Source organism: Colobus angolensis, unplaced genomic scaffold, assembly GCF_000951035.1.
Source record: "Colobus angolensis palliatus isolate OR3802 unplaced genomic scaffold, Cang.pa_1.0 Scaffold166, whole genome shotgun sequence".
Taxonomy (NCBI): Eukaryota; Metazoa; Chordata; class Mammalia; order Primates; family Cercopithecidae; genus Colobus; species Colobus angolensis.
The window spans coordinates 3,692,691-3,709,950 of NW_012114777.1; the positions used below are offsets into that span (position 1 = coordinate 3,692,691).

At 39.9% G+C, this 17,260-nt stretch overlaps 1 protein-coding gene across 5 annotated transcripts in view; it reads left to right on the top strand.

The window, feature by feature from the left end:
- Positions 1 to 17,260, top strand: part of ATP6V1H (ATPase, H+ transporting, lysosomal 50/57kDa, V1 subunit H) — a 125,920-nt gene that overhangs the window by 29,076 nt on the left and 79,584 nt on the right. For 4 of the 5 annotated variants that reach the window (XM_011937593.1, XM_011937597.1, XM_011937594.1 and 1 more), the window contains 2 exons: positions 251 to 355; positions 3,785 to 3,838. In XM_011937593.1, the coding sequence (XP_011792983.1) occupies positions 251 to 355; positions 3,785 to 3,838 (159 nt within the window). The remainder of the gene's footprint in view (positions 1 to 250; positions 356 to 3,784; positions 3,839 to 17,260) is intronic. The other variant, XM_011937595.1, reaches the window with a different exon arrangement.

Genomic DNA, 17,260 nt, shown 5'->3' on the forward strand with positions numbered 1-17,260 from the left:
GTGATCCGCCCGTCTCGGCCTCCCAAAGTGCTGGGATTACAGGCTTGAGCCACCGCGCCCGGCCTAAAAATATATTTTTAATGTTTGTTTCAAAATATATTTTAAAAAATGAAATATAAGCTATTATTTTTAGAGCGGTTGAGTGTTAAGAAATTGTGTAGCAAAATTGTTACAAATCCTTTTTTTAAGGTATATGATGTGATTTTTAGAATTAATGTTGCGTTCAAATGGATTTCTTATTTGTTTTCAGGCAGCAAGAATTATTGCCAAGTTAGCAGCTTGGGGAAAAGAATTGATGGAAGGCAGTGACTTAAATTACTATTTCAATTGGATAAAAACTCAGCTGAGTTCACAGGTAAAAGAAACTTTTTTAAAGTACCTTTGAAGGCAATATAACATCCATGTTCTTTTAAGCTATTTATAGTAAATATGTTAAATTACAAAAATGTTTTATTAAAGTAATGCCATTTTGAACTTGACAAGTAAACCAAACTACTGTCAGATATGGGTAGTGTGCTTTGCTTTTTCTTTCTTTGACTGGCTTCATTTCAATCCTTTCTGTCTTTTCTGCCACTTGGGGTTTCTTATTCATGCTTTTCAGGGGTCAGGGAGTGCCTTTCTTCTAGGTGGCTGCCAAGATGATACAGGCTGGAGAATTGAAAGGACCCACACAGCTCCAAAGAGCACGTGCGTGTGAGGCTTCGATAAAGGAAAAGAAACGGTACAGCAGGAGAGAGCATGCCTCGGGCCGAGAGATTTCCAGGCGCAGCTCCCTCGGCTGCCCCAGGATTGTGAACCACCAAGATTTGTGCGGGAAATCTTGGTTTTGGGAGAGCTCTCTGAAAGTTTCGAGTGAGATCTTTTATGCCCTTTTGGTTACATAACCAGGCTAAGCTGTCTAACCGATTGCACTAATAAACAAACTGGTCCTGGGTGCCACCAGGGGCATTTCAAACTGCAAACAGCATGTTCTAGATCTTTATTAGCTAACCTGCTTGTCCTTGTCTGGCCGAGTCCCTCCCATGCTTCCAGCTCCCCCTGGGGGAGCCTGGAGCTGTCCGGTCCAGCTGCAAGAGGACACTGTCCCATACAGTGGCTCATTCTCACAATTTCTCAGTTTCAGGGTGGGATTAGTTAGGCCTAACGAACAACTTGAAGCATGCCTACTGGTCATATTGGTTGCTTGCAGGCCTTTCTAGCTCTATGTCTTTGTGGAGGAAAATAGCCTGCAGGTGTGATGGCTTGGAAAATGACAAGTTTTCTGTTTTGTCTTCATGTTTCCTCAGGATAGGGCAAAAAATAGGACACAAATGATGGATCTGTGGAATGATAGTTTCAGGCTTACAGGGATAAAGTGTAGTAGGTATGAAGAGGTGTGGTGTTTGATACTCAGAAGAGGAGAGAACTGAAGGTGGACAGGGGCGGAGGATTCTGGAGATGAAAAGGTAGAAGGGAATGAGATTTTGATGTGAGGGTGACGTAGAGGAGGAATGGGACCAGGAGAAACAATATTGGTAGGTTGTTAGATTACAAATAAATATCTATTCAAAATTTTTTGAAAGTTGCCATTTAGATTTCAGGTGACTTTATTAACAGATTTTAGTTTGAGGCATAAGAAAGACACCATATTTTGCTTAGATTTACTTTATGTCTTGTTGCCTGCCTTTTTTAGGGGAGCCTAATTGCCATTTATATTTGGATAGAGATATTTTAGAGTTTCTTGATCAAAATCTTTTTTATGTTAATAACATCAATTTTACTGGTTTGGGGCTTGGTTTTAAAAAGTGTTTTTACAAGAGTCAACATTTTATTGAGTTTGTGAGGTATTTAAAAAACAAGCTATTTAAAACATGTAAGAAACAAGCTTGTGAAAGAGATTTAAAATTTCTAAATGTAGCATATCGTTTGGGATCAGAATGTTAGTTAAATAGGATACATCTCTCCCTTTTTTCCTCTTTGAAATGATCTCTCCCCTTTAATAAACTTAATTCCAGGCCTGGTGTCGTGGCTTATGCCTGTAATCCTAGCGCTTTGGGAGGCTGAGGCACACCAATTGCTTGAGCCCAGGAGTTTGAGGCCAGCCGGGGCAACATGGCAAAACCCTGTCTTTACGGAAAATAGAAAAATTAGCTGAGTGTGGTGGTGCACACCTGTAGTTCCAGCTACTCAGCAGGCTGAGGCAGGAGGATCACTTGAGCCTGAGGAGGTTGAGACTGCAGTGAGCCGTGATCGCGCCACTGCACTCCACCCTGAGTGACAGTATGAGACTCTTGTCTAAAAAAAAAAAAAAAAAAGACAACAAAAAAATCCCCAGAAAAACAAAACTTTATTCTGGGGTAATGTTAGCTTTCAGGTATAGTGGTAATAAGGCTCTGTAGCTGAATTCATAAAATGAAAATTGGTAGGGAAGAATGGATGCTGTGGCATGCTACTAGCTTTTTGGGCACTTTTACCTTAGACTTTTCCCCCTAGGAATAACATATACGTTGTGCCTCTCAGGTGACTGTCACTTCTGGAATGATTGACCATGCTTGTGACGATGTCCAACAGCTGGGTGGAATATTTCTCTCGTCACTAGTGGAAGTAAATATTTCAATGTCTAGAATAGTTTTCATTAGAATTGAGCTTTTTATAGATAAATGCTCTTCAAGAATTTTCTGCATCTTTTTAGTGCACTCTTTTTATCACAGAGTCTTTGGCTTTAAGTTGTGGACTTTAAATTGTGCAATGCCTCTGCTTTGTGGGTCCTTCTGCAGGGGACTTATTCAGGGTACCCAGGCTTAGCCTGGCCTTGCTTCTTAGTCTGGCTATTGCTTCTGCTTGGCTCTCATTGCACTGTCCCTCTTGCTACGGGCAGGTACTTCTTCTTAGCCTTCTATCATGATTAAAATCCAGACTCTTCGTCTTAAAAAGTAATGATTATTTCTGATATTACTTGCTACTTTTCTCAGTTGTCATGCGATAGTGCTACGTCTGGAGTGTGTCTTTTTTTTCTTTCACAAGTGTTTTTCTCTCTCACAAAAAGTACCACAATTTCATGATTCTAATAGAAATAAACTTTCAAAAGTCCAAGTTAGTTGCAAGTTTAGATGTTTTGTTCTTTGATCTTATAGTGGCCTTTGAAGCCTTTTTGGGTAGTTTGGAGTGTTGCACTTGGGTTGTGGGGACTCATGCCTGCACTTCGTAGATAGTAGTTATTGAATAAATACAAAATTTCCTTTCAGAAATTCATTATTGCTTTTCTCTTGCACTTTCAGCCTCTGACTTTCTTTAAATTTTCTTTGGTCATTTCTGTATGACATTTGAGATTTTGATTGGTCATTATAATTTGTTAGCTTTGCTGTGGATAACCAAGTCGCATATTGTACCTTCCTGACATCAGGCACCTGTTTTTGAAAGCTTTGCTGCAGAATATAGTGTGGATAGTTCAATTTAAGGCAGTCATCTTACTGGAAAAACAATTCAGTAAGTAAATCTTAAGACTTGGAAATTTACACTGGCTTTACCCATGAAATTTACCTGGAGCCTAGTAGTCAGTTTATTATTGTTCCATTTTTAGCTATTTACTGATTAATATATTATCTGGAAGAGTGTAACGATATTTAGAACATTTTATGTCATCCCCTTGCTTTTCATTGAGTAGGATTAGGAATAAAGTTATGGGGGAAAAATTATTACATAGAATTAGGGGAAAAATTTGCTTAGCTCCCTTTTGTAAGCTGATACATTAGGATAAAATCAAATCAAAACAAAACTAAATAATGAGTTATTTATTTCGTAATAGAAACTGCGTGGTAGCGGTGTTGCTGTTGAAACAGGAACAGTCTCTTCAAGTGATGTAAGTATATTCCTTCACTGGCCTCCTAAACATCCCCAGAATAAATTATTTTGAGTCATTATACACTTAAAATTTTGAAGGTGTTTACTAGTTCCCCAACTATAAATCCATGGTCACCTCCAGTTAGGTTAATTGTAATATAAACTATATATAAATATTGATAGTCTATGAGGATCGTCTTTTCCGTGGTAGTCATAAGACTTGTTCTTCCATGTTGCTCTTTTTTCCAGGTGGCTTTTGTTTCAGACCTGAGAATCAAAGCAAAAATATGAATTCAGAAGCACAACTGGAGCAAATAATCATAAAATTTTCCTTTAAACTTCAATTATCTGATTAAACTATCTAATATCTGTCTAATCAACAGGTGAACAAAAGCATCAAACATTTGAAAGAAATTTGGTTACATTTATTTATTTATTTATTTATTTTTTGAGGCAGAGTCTAGCTCTGTCCTCCAGGCTGGAGTGCAGTGGCACAATCTCAGCTCATTGCAACCTCTGCCTCCTGGGTTCAAGTGATTCTCCTGCCTCAGCCTCCCGAGTAGCTGGGATTACAGGCATGCACCACCACGTCTGGCTAATTCTTGTATTTTTAGTAGAGATGGCCAGGCTGGTCTTGAACTCCTGGCCTCAAGTAATCTGCCTGCCTTGGTCTCCCAAGATGCTGGGATTACAGGTGTGAGCCACCACACCTGGCCAAGAAATTCAGTTCCTTGATGGTACTAAAACTGACTGCTGTACTGTGAAGCTCAAGGCTTTATGTGGTGCTATATGGTAGCCAGCCCCTTGCTCTACTTTCTTTTTTGACTAATCTCTTTCCACATTTTTTTTTTTTTTTTTGAGATGGAATGTCACTCTGTCACCAGGCTGGAATGCAGTGGTGTGATCTCAGCTCACTGCAACCTCCGCCTCCCAGGTTCAAGTAATTCTCCTACCTCAGCCTCCTGAGTAGCTGGGACTACAGGCGCCCGCCACCACTCCCAGCAAATTTTTGTATTTTTAGTAGAGACAAGATTTCACTGTGTTGGCCAGAATGATCTCAATCTCTTGACCTCATGATCCGCCCGCCTTGGCCTCCCAAAGTGCTGGGATTACAGGCAGGAGCCACCACATCAGGCCTTCTTTCCACATTTTTGTAGAGCCAAAAGGTTAAAGGTTAAAACTAATTATGGCTCTCCAAGTTCTTTTCTTGGCTAAAGTTACGTTTGCCATTTGTGAATGGCTTAACTTTGCTGTGCTGTAGGAATAGCTCAGGAATTGGAAGTAAGTTTGGACAAATTAACAATGTTCATGATGAGAGCTAGTTAATAGAAAGGGAAAATGGAGACAGAAACAGAAGTGTGTCTAGCTTCCTTTGCTAGAAGTATCTCTAGGAAACTAGGAAGCATCTTTAGAGGGTAGTTTCTGTAATCTGCCTGTAATAGACCCAAGTGAAGCTCTGTAGGAGCCATTTAATATCCCTATTGGTTACTGGTACTTCCATAATCTGAATGAATGTCACGGGTATGTATGTTCCAAGACCATAGATGGCAGCAAAATCCATTTTGAAGCTGGGCTTCTCTTGGAGCATGGGTTGAAGTGTTTGATGACTCTCATGTTACGGCAGAAAATGGCTATTAGCCTTCTGAAGTGGAATCAGAACACGGTATGGAACTAGATGTGCGATCTTGGGGCCATGGTGGACTGAGGAAATGGGGGGTAAGACTTGTTTCTCAGTCAGAAGCAGATGTTTACATTGAGAATCTTTATTTTGCTTAAATTGGGAATCTTTATTTCATGTGACTTGAATTTCTACCAGCTTGAAAAATTATTTAGCTTATTTTAGACATAAAAACTTATTTAAGTGATTGTCAAAGCATTTTAAGTTATTAAAAGCTTAAATAAGGAAATGCAAACTCTGCTGACATAACATCCTTATTTTGCTGCTTTCTGTGCAATGTATTAGAAAAAAAAAATTGAGTTGGCAGTGTGTTGGTCTAAGTGGTTTACCTGGTAGATTCATATATATCCTAAATGGAATTCACATCAGGAGTGATTGTGAGTTAGGAAAAGATGGCCTTTGGTTTCCTACCTTCTTCCCTTTAGTGACTCTCAACCCTGAACATATTTTTGGACTCCTCCTGAAGTTCTTACTTTTTTAGATGGCTGTCTACTTGAAAAGCAGACCTCCATGTGTTGAGAGTAGGGTGTCAGCCCTTCCTTTGATTCTTGTATTTCCATAGGGAAATCTTAATCTAGCAGCTAATATTCATTGAGCACTTACTATGTGCCTGGCACTGACTCATTTTACATTTACATCTCCTTGAATATTTACACTCCCTGTTCAATGTAAGTCATATCATTAGCCACATTTTATGGATGAGTAGTGAGACCAAACAGAAAAACATACCAACATGCCCGAGGTCACACAGAGACTGAAGAAATGGGTTGCTTAGGGAATTACTTGTGAGGCAGCTGAGTTGGAATTGCATCTTTAGGCATTCCTTAAGTCACATTAACTACTCAGACTTTTTAAGGTATCAGTATCATATATTTAAATTGTATCTTTTCAGAGTGGAGAAAAGCAGTTTGGTAAACTGCATTACAAATTATTGCCACTTGATGTCAGTATAAAACAAGTTTTACACTGCAAAATGTGAAATAAACATGATTCAACAGTCTTACCTTTTCGAAATGACCTCAGAAGCATCATTTTAAGTTGAGTGGATCATTAAAAACATTTTTTTTTTTTTGAGATAGAGTCTCACTATGTCACCAGGTTAGAGTGCAGTGGCGCAATTTCAGCTCACTGCAACTTCTGCCTCCCAGGCTTAAGCGATCCTCCCACCTCAGCCCAACCACCACCGCCAACCCTGACCCCGTCCCGCCAGTAGCTGGGACTACAAGCACGAGCCACCATGCCCCGCAAACTTTTTTTTGTATTTGGTAGAGACAAGGTCTCACTATGTTGTTTAGGCTGGCCTTGAACTCCTGAGCTCAGGCAATCTACCCGCCTTGGCCTTCCAAAGTGTTGGGATTATAGGCATGAGCTAGTGTGCCCAGTGAAACATTTTTATTTAAATGACATTAGATAAGTGGAATTTCCTTAAAGTCTATTATTTGTCTTCTCCTAATTGTGAAAATAGACATTAGATTATATGTACTTACTTTAGACTGATTCTTAAACGTGAATTGTAAGTCTTTTCTTCTGAGGAAGACAGGACAGCGTGGAAGTGGATTGTTGTACTGATGCCCTGATGAAAGAATACTGTGACTCTGTAGCAGGATGAGCCACAGACAAAACTCCTCAGACACCGAGTTAAAGAAGGAAGGGGTTTATTTGGCCAGGGGCATCGTCAAGACTTCTGTCTCAAGAGCTGAGCTCCTCAAGTGAGCAATTCCTGTCCCTTTTAAGGGCTCACAACTCTAAGGTGGTGCATGTGAGAGGGTCGTGACTGATTGAGCAAGCAGGGGGTACGTGACGGGGGTCTGCATGCACCGGTAATTAGATCAGAATAAAACAAGATAGGGATTTTCACAGTGCATTTCTATGCAATGTCTGTAATCTACAGATAACAGAACCAATAGGTCAGGGGTCGATCTTTAACTACCAGGCCCAGGGTGTGGCACCAGGCTGTCTGCCTGTGGATTTCATTTATGCCTTTTAGTTTTTACTTCTTCTTTCTTTGGAGGCAGAAATTGGGCATAAGACAATATGAGGGGTGGTCTCCTCCCATATTCCCCCCTTTTGAGACTGTCATTCATTTTATTAGTGGGAGTTCTCACTTTCATTTTCACTACCCATGTCTTCTTGCAAAACAGATCAATAGTGATTCATACAGCACACTTGTGCATTATGGTGAACTAAGGTAGCAATGAAGCTTTTTATCATTTGAAGAAGTACAGGTAGCAAACAAGAGAGCAGTAAGTAGGTTCTTATTACTATTACAACTCTTATTGTAAGATTTTAAAATCCTCCTAGCTCTGGGAGCCATTTGCTAAACATGACCCTAGGATCAAATCTATGCCACACTTGGACGGGCATGTGTGCCAGTTTTGTCATATCTCTAACCATGTCTTCAACTGCTTGCACTTGATTATCTATGTGTAGGCAGCAATTAGTAAGGTTAAATTTCCTACAGACCTCTCCTTCAGCTGCTAGCAAGTAGTCGAGAGCTAATCTATTTTGATAGCATTTCTCATCGGAGTTTCTTGCCGGGCCAGAATAGTCAAGACTCTGTCCGTTTTATTAGTGGTTGTTTCTAAGACAGCTTGTAATTGTGTGATTCAGTTGATCATGTAAATGGGGGTCCGGTATCCCCACGAGCCATCTTGTGCCCGTGTAGCAGGCCCATAATATTGTATGATTCTCTCAGGGGGCCATTTATCATTTTTTCAATTTCTTATAGTATGTTCTCTTTTCGTGGGACGCATAGACAGGGAAGCCCAGGAGTTTGCCTGTTTTTATGGGCAGTAGGAAGAAAGATGGTTTAATAGTGCCAATAACACAACTACCTGCCCACTGATCAGGTAATTTGGCATAAGCTGTATGCCCACACATCCAGTATAATCCAGTGGGGACTGTCCAGTCCCAGTGGGACTCCGGGTGGGTTCACACAGTTTGCAACTTTGGGAATTTACTAAATGGATTTCTCTCTGTGTGATTTGAACTCCACCAAGTGACTGTTTCTGTGGTACCGTTATACAGTTTCTGTCTCAGACAACTAAGTCGTCCTACGGGGTGAGGGAATTCTTTTCCTTTTCCAGCTATGGAATATTGTCCAATAATTGAGGCTTTTAGGACCCAGAAATTATCAGGGTAATTCTTTTGAGCTGGGAATTCATCAGGTGCTGGGTCTGTAGGTACTAATTCTCAGGCTTCCTATGGCCACTGATCTCTTATTACAGTTCCTCCACGTATATAACATGGAGTGACATTGAGAGTCTGGGCTACATGCTCGGCTAATTGCAAAAAAAAATTTTCATTTTTCCTGGAATTTTTGGTACTGGCACATTTAGTTCATCATAGAAAGTTTGAAACACTGGTTCAGGAGAGCATTTGTGAACTTCTCCTCTAACCAAGATGTTTACTCGATCCAGTCCGGCCCCATTGATTCCTAAGATCACACGCTCCCCTTTTTTCCAGCGAGGATCAAGGGGATTGGTTATTACTAGCTCTAAGGGGTTACATTGTCCCTTAGGAAAGGAAAGGCCATTTTTTCCGTTCTGAAGGTGGACTGGATCCTTTTCATCTTTTTTTTTTTTTTTAATCCAAGTGGCCTAAATGACACAAGACCAGTATTTACATTTATTTCCACACAGTCCTAATTTATGACAGATGTGCTTATTTTCTGCCATATAGCCTCTTTTCTAATTAAGAGAACCACACCTTATTCCTCACTTATTGCTGTTAATGATAGTACAGGCATCAAATTTTAAGGTGACTTGTTTGGGCACCCTTTTTTCTTCTGTTTTGGCTAACACTTTACTTGTATCATTTGTGAGCCCCTACCAGTCTTCAGTTCTTAATCTTATTTCAAAAACCGTGGTCCTGGGAGGCTCAGATGGGTCATAACACACATCAGGTTGGTTATTTCCTGGCTACATACCTTGTATAGAATAACATTATGCAAACAAGTTATTTTTAGAGTTCCAGTACACTTACAGTAACTGTAAAATGGTAGGACCATAGCAACGTTTTGTCCCACTTCAGTGACTTGATGTATACACTGGAAATAGCCCTCAATCTGAGGAAGATCAGTTGAAGTCCTTACTGTACAAGTCCAAATTTTAAGGAAAATGAGTCCCGCGATGAGTTTCCTTGTGCTTCGGCCGTGCGTGGACCAGTCAGTTTCCGGGTGTGACTGGAGCAGGGCTTGTCGTCGTCTGCAGAGTCACTCTGCAGGGGTTGGCGAAGCTGCTCCCATCCATGTACCACTTACAGTCTACTCATATTCAAGGATGGTCTCGGAGGTTGGGCCTGCTAGAATAAACTGAGTCCAACACCTCTACATAGTTAGGTTCAACTGGGCTCTCTGATACTGGGAGCAAGGTGGTGGGGTTTAGGGTGTTGCAAACTTCAGTGGTTATGTGGAGTTTTTCACATAGCAAGGTTTGGTACTTGGTTGATCTAGCATTTGTTAACTAATGATGTCCTTTGGTATTTATTAAAGTTACCACAGCATGGGGGACCTTTATATTCAGGTTTTACCTAAGGGTTAGTTTATCTGCTTCTTGTGCTAACAGGGCCTTTGCTGCTAGGGCCCTTAGACCTGGGAGCCAGCCTTTGGAAACCTTGTCTAGTTGTTTTGAGAGATAGGCCACTGGCCTTGGCCAGGGCCCCACAGTTTGGGTTAAAACTCCAACTGCCATTTTTTCTCTTTCTGACGCATAGAGTGTAAAGAGTTTTGTCAGGTCAGGTAGCCTCAGGGCTGGGGCCAACATGAGTTTTTCTTTTAACTCATGAAAAGCTCATTGCTGTTGGTTGTAATAGATGTAGTTTATCTAATCTACATTTTTATTAACTATCACCTACTAAAATATTGACTCAAATCCTGCAGCTGTTTGGGTTCAAGCTTTAAATTATTCTGGTATTCCTCGTGGGACTCCAATTGCATCTAAATAAACATGAGAGTCGAAGGACCCATAAGGGGCTTCTCTCGCTTTACGATGTCTTATTTGTTTCCTTCTGGTTGATGAAATGCCAGGGTGAAAGGGATAGCCAATTGGACTAAAGCACAAGTGCCACTCCAGTTATTCAGCAGAGTGCCAAGTAAAGGTCTACCACAATACCACCACACATCTGCTCAGGGACGAACAAGGGCTGACTGATTGATAAGCTCTTGAAAATTCTTAAGCTCACTGCATCCTTTCAGGTCTCCAAGGAATGCTAAGTTTCCTCCTTGTCATGAGAGACACGAAGTGAACTTAGTGTTGAGAGACGGAAGCTGGATGGCCCTCGGGGGCTGAACCACAGGGTGCTGGACTTTGGGATATAGCAGAGAGAGCTTGGCATGACTTACTACTCCAGGCTGTGGAATCCTGCAAAAGAGCTACCATGCAGCCTACGCCTGGCCGACTGGAAGGCCACCTTAGTGGAAAGGGGACAATCTGGGCCTCTGGCCTGCCATGTGCCCAAGCATAACAATTGCTTTTGTTTAACGTGCAGATGGAATATTTGATCCATTTTAACCAGGCATTTGCATCTTGGTGTCCTGTCTTAATTGCTAAAGTTTATTTTAAGTCTTTAACTTCTATGATCCTCTAGTAAAATGAATGTATGGTTTTAGGGAAATTACAAAAACTGGTTGGGGCAGGCCATCCTTGCTCTTTAGTGGTCCACAGAATGTTGGACCAACTATGGCATGAAAGCTCTACATTGAGGGGGCAACACTCTTGGTTGGCACTGGGGTCTTTATCGAAATCTCCCCTGATTAAATGGTCCTAGTTTACTAACGTCTAGTCTGAGGAGAGTCAGGAGGGACAGAAGTACTTTTCTGAAGTAGAAAGCTATCTTTGACTTGGCAAGTCCTCATAGGGTATAACAAAGCAAGCATTAAATGCAATAGTTTGAGGCAAAATTGACTTGGTTATATTAATAACTAGATGGTCAGCAATAGAGCGAGGAAAGAAGAAAGAGTAATAGATGAAAAGAGTTAGATTTTTCTTAGCTTTAGTTTGGTAGGGTTTTCCCCTGGGACTATGGCCACGACTCTGGAGGGGGTGGCGCTTTCTTGACTTGGGTGTGTTGAGTCCATCCTTTTTTTTGCTGCAGGAGCAGCAGTCTTGGTGGTTAACAGCACAAGGTAGGGTCCTTCCCAGCCTGGCTCGAGCTTTTCTTCTTTCCACCTTTCAATGAGAACGTGATCTTCAGGCTGGTGCTGGTTTACTGGAAATTCTAAGGGTGGTACATGTGCTAAAAGACTTTTAGTTTTTTTTTTTTTTTTTTTTTTTGCGAGAAAAGAAAGTGGAAGGTAAACCAAGTATGTAATTTTTAAGAAACTGACCTTTTGTTTTAAATGTGGGGACCTTGGCAGTGGACTTTATAGTCCTTAGTGCCTTTTTACTGAGAGATTTCCTTTAGCACCTATTTTTATTAGTTTTTAAACCAAAGAAAGCCAAATACCATTTTTACATTTAACAGTGCTTCTCGTATGATTTTTATGCCAGATCAGCTAAATGTTATCTTTATAGTAGTGTGTTATTAATGTGAAACCTAATTTTAATAAAACCTTGTAGACATATTTATTTAATTTTTAATATTTGACCCTAAGGTAAGATTTTATAGACTCTTTTCAACCTTTTATAATTTTTGCTAAAGAGCGGGTTGGTGCTTTAAGAAAAACCTGTTATGCTTTTACTTTAATGTCCAGTTCACAGAAAAACTGGATGATATGTCTTTAACTTTAGCTAATATGTTCACACACAGAATGTTCTTTACAATTAACATTTTAAAACTTGCTTAAACCTTCAAAGCAATAATTTTTTTAAACTTTTTAATGTAGGTAAAAATGTACATTCTTATGCCTCCTTAAAATTCTTTTACCAAAGGTGTATTTTGGTTTTCTTATACACCTTTTACATAAATTTTTTGTTTTTTTTTTTTTCAATAGTTTTACATTCAGGAGGCCTAGTTACTTTTAAATTATACATTTTTGCATAAATCCTTTTTTTTAAACATACTTTTTTTATAACCTTTTTTTTTCTTTTACGACTTTTACAGGCAATTTTTCGACATGCCTTAACTTTCTGACTCATTACAAATACTTCTTTTTTTAAACAACCAGTTAATTTATTTCAGGACAAGAATTTACCATATAACACTCTTTTTATATAAATTCCGCCGCTCCCCCCTTTTTTCCCTTTTTTTTTTTCGAAAGTGATAACCATTCTTTTCCAAAGCAAATCTTGTTTTATGTCTGTGGACTAGACTGTCTAAGGCCACAAAAATAGAAGTTACTATAATACATGTTACACTGTTAACTTTTAGCAAACTTGACTTTTGTTGAAAACCTTGTAAGTTTGGGATTTTAATTATCCTTTGCTATTAGTAAAACCTTGTTTTGTCCACATTAGAATTGGTATGATGGATTTTAAAGGAATAGTGTACACTTTTTTTTTCTTTTTTTAACTACTTGTGTATCTCTCTCTCTCTCTGACTTTGTCTCTCTTTGACTTTCCTTTTGCCTCTTTCTCTTCTCTCTCTCTGCCTCTGTCTTTCTTTCTCTCTTTCTCCTTGACTCCCTGTTTGTCTGTCTCTTCCTCTCTCTCTCTTTGCCTCTTTTCCTCTCTCTCTCTTTCCTTTCTCTCTCTCTGCTGGTCTTTCCTTGCCTCTGCCAGCCGCTTATGCTGCTCTTCTCTCAACCACTGTGTGTTGGGGGCGGGGGGGTCTAAAACCAGCTGTAACCAAGTGTCTGTGTACAGGAACTGGTCTGGGTTCCCTGGCTTGCATGTCACCTTGTGCTATACCTTTGAAACAAGGGATCTGTCCAGGTTTCCTTCTAATGGCCAACCTACCTCTAATGCTGGCCAGTCTATCTTACACAAAGTTTTAAGTTTTCCTGGTGTCATAGTACTCCATAGTCTCCCTTAAATCCTTTTTTTGAAATGTTTCAACATAGTTCCTAGTGGGGTGGGCTTACTTTGTGCCTCACCCATGTTTCCTCTAGACAAAACACCACGCTCACACCACACACACACCACAAAACAAAGAATGGGTAAAAAGGGCACACACACACACTTTTTTAGTTTACACAAAACCAAAATCAAAACCAAAATCAGAGTATCCAGAAATCCAAACCAGGTCAAAACCAAAACCAGAGTATCAAGCAATCCAAGTCAAGTCAAAAACAAGAACCAAAGTGCCGGTACAGCACACCACGCTTCCACTCAAATGGAGTGGGCAAGTTCCCAACCCCGGTCCTGTCAAGCAAATCAAACCAAATCAAAACCAAAACCAAAGTGCCGATAAAGGCACACCATGGGTGATCAGGCCACGCTTCCACTCAGACGGAGTGGGCAAGTTTCAAAGACTAGTCTTACCAAGTTTTAGATGTCCAGATTCCAAGTGCCTGTTCCTTCCTGGTGTTCAGCCACTGCCTTGATCCTCCACGGGGGCCTGCCACACACTGCTCTGGTGAGGCATCCCACTGGAGCAAATGCCTACCCAGGAGCGCTCTCAGGATCCACATCGCTCAGGCTGGTCGGAGTCCCCCGCAGGGATGTTCCACAGGGCAGGCTCAAGCCGCCTAAGGAGCTGCCCCGACCATCCGCCAGTCACCTCGCTTCCGGGTCAGGGAACCAAGAAATGTAGCAGGATGAGCCACAGACAAAACTCCTCAGACACCGAGTTAAAGAAGGGAGGGGTTTATTCCACTGGGGGCATCGGCAAGACTTCTGTCTCAAGAGCCGAGCTCTCAAGTGAGTAATTCTTGTCCCTTTTAAGGGCTCACAACTCTAAGGGGGTGCATGTGAGAGGGTCGTGACTGATTGAGCAAGTAGGCGGTACGTGACAGGGGGCTGCATGTACCGGTAATTGGATCGGAACAAAACAAGATAGGGATTTTCACAGTGCATTTCTATACAATGTCTGTAATCTACAGATAACAGACCAATAGGTCAGGGGTCGATCTTTAACTACCAGGCCCAGGGTGCAGTGCCGGGCTGTCTGCCTGTGAATTTCATTTCTGCCTTTTAGTTTTTACTTCTTTATTTGGAGGCAGAAATTGGGCATAAGACAATATGAAGGGTGGTCTCCTCCTTTAACTCCTTCACCAGCTTTGGAAGATTTAGAAAGAACCTGGAGATTTGTTTCTTTCTCGGTTTTCCTTTTTCCTCTGCCTAGCTTCATACAGTACGCATAGGCAGGAGAACGATTGATGAGGGAGCCCTCCATGTGTCTGTGTCCTGTTCTCTGTGATTTGTGTTGCAGAATCAGTCTGGCATGAGTAGTTGCTAGATGAATGCGGTGTCACTGGTAGTGACTTAAGTTGCCAGGTCCTTCTTGCTTGTTTCATCTTGCCTCTTGATTTAGTGGAGCAGTCATGTCCAGTAGAGTTTTCTGTGATGGTAGAAATGCTCACGATAGCTGTACTGTCCATTAGGGCAGCCCCTAGCCCATATGTGGTTCTGGATCCCTTGAAAGTGTGGCCAGTGGGAGTGAGGAAGTAAATTTTCAATTTTATTTAGTTTTAAAAAGAGCTTTATTGAAATATATTTCAAATGCTATAAAATGCATCATTTTGCCATTCAGTGGTTTTTAATATATTTACAGAATTGTGCAGCCATTACCACAGTCTAACTTCATAACATTTCAACATCTCAGAAAAACAAACCAACCAACCCTGTACACATTACCAGTCTTCCCCATTCCTGTTCTTGCCTCCAAGCCCTGGCGACCACTAACCTACTTTCTGTCTTGGGATTTGCCTCTTTTGGACATTCCATATAAATGAAATCATACATGGTCTTCTGTGACTGGTTTCCTTCACTTCGCATAATGTTTTCAAGATTCATCCGTGTGTTAGCATGCAGTAACAGTATTTTAGATTGAGAGGAAAAGGGACTTAGGTTTTTTTTTTTTTTTTTTTTTTGTAGAGATGGGGGCTTCGCCATGTTGGCCAGGCTGGTCTCGAACTCCTGACCTCAGGTAATCTGCCCACCTCAGCCTCCCAAAGTGCTGGGATTATAGGTGTGAGCCACCATGCCTGGCCCAGGACTTAGGTTTTTTTTGGCTTTTGACCAGATTCCTTAAATTGTTTTCTGTGGCAGTTCTAATATTCTTGTTAATGGGAGGCTAGTTTCACTGCTTTGGCTTTGTTTTTAATTTAGTGCTGTGCTGATATAATACTTGTCACCCCTTCAGAAGAGGTGGAAGACTTATTTGCTTTAGTTCTTTACTGCTTTGTTTATAAGTCCATCAAAAGTGCTGATTAAGTAGCAGAAATTAGTGGGCCACATCAGTTATATACTTCACATACTGCAGGCCTGTTCTTAAATTGTAGTCTGCTCTAGCTGGTGAGTTGTGAAGTTTGTGGGGACCTGGAGTAACTCACAGGCAATTACAGACAGTCCCTGACCTACGATGGTCCAACTTACGATTTTTCAACTTTACAGTTGTGTGAAAACCATATACATTTGGTAGAAATAGTACATCAAGTATCCATACGACCATTATGATTATCACTTTCAGCATACTCTTCAATAAATTACACAAGCTGTTCAACACTTTATTATAAAATGGGCTTTGTGTTGATTTTTGGAAGGATTGCCTGGAGATATATTCTGAAATGCAAAAGAAAATTAACTGGTAAAGTAAGTATAAGACTTTCTTTTACATGTCATTTTCAAAGTATAGCACTGATAACAATAATAAGCTAACCTAATACTATGTATTTATTAGTTATGTTCTCGGAAGTTGCATACAAAGCAATAATTTATAAAGAAAATCACTTTTTTTAGTTAAATGCCAACAATTTTTTTCTGTAATAAAGATTGCTACTAGTCATGTAACTGAATTACTAGATTAAGCACATTAGATTGAAAGCAGTACTTTGAAGATTTATAAATTTGTAAAACATTAATAAAACTTTTTTCTTTTCGGTAAAACTGTATCTTAATTTAGGTATTTTATAACTGTTGACTAGAGGATCTCTTTTAATCAACCAACTTCAAGAGAATTCTTGGGGTATATCTGTATTTTAGTTCCTGAATATTGATGATAATAGTATACTTTACAATTGTTTAGTGTTTTATAGCAATTGATTTCAGTGTCATAGCAGTTTTTTTCCTCCCAGTGGTAGAGATGATATTATTTTTCTTTTTCTTTGCTAACGAGAAAACAATTTTCAATAAGTTTAGTGATTTGCCCAATATTATGTGACAAAACTTCTGATTCCTGTTGCAGTGTTCACTCTGTCCTTCTCCCTCTCTAGACCTCTTTTACTTTTTTTCTCTATTTCTTTTTTAAAATTATGTCATAACTTACATAAAGGAAAATGCACAGATATTAAATGTTCAGCGGGATACATTTATACCCCATAATTCCTCCTACTGCCTTCACCTCAACTTGCACAAAGTTTATCATTATTATGACATCTATTACCGTAGAGTAGTGTTGTCTGATCTTGAACTCCGTTTAATGGAATCATATACAGTATAAACTGTTATGTGTCTGAACTCTCTTGCTTAATATTGTGTCTATGAAATTCATTCGTTGCATTTAGCAGTAATTCTTTTTCACTACAGTGTAGTATTTCATTATATGAATATTACTCATTCTCTTATTGATGGATATTTGGGTTGCTTCTAGTTTTTTGACTCTTGTGAATAATTTTGCTGTGAACATTCTTGTACATATCTTTTGGCAGATGTATACCTTTATGTCTGCATCACCTAATTTTAAAATAGAATTGCTGATTAATGGGGTGTATGTAAATTTAGTTTT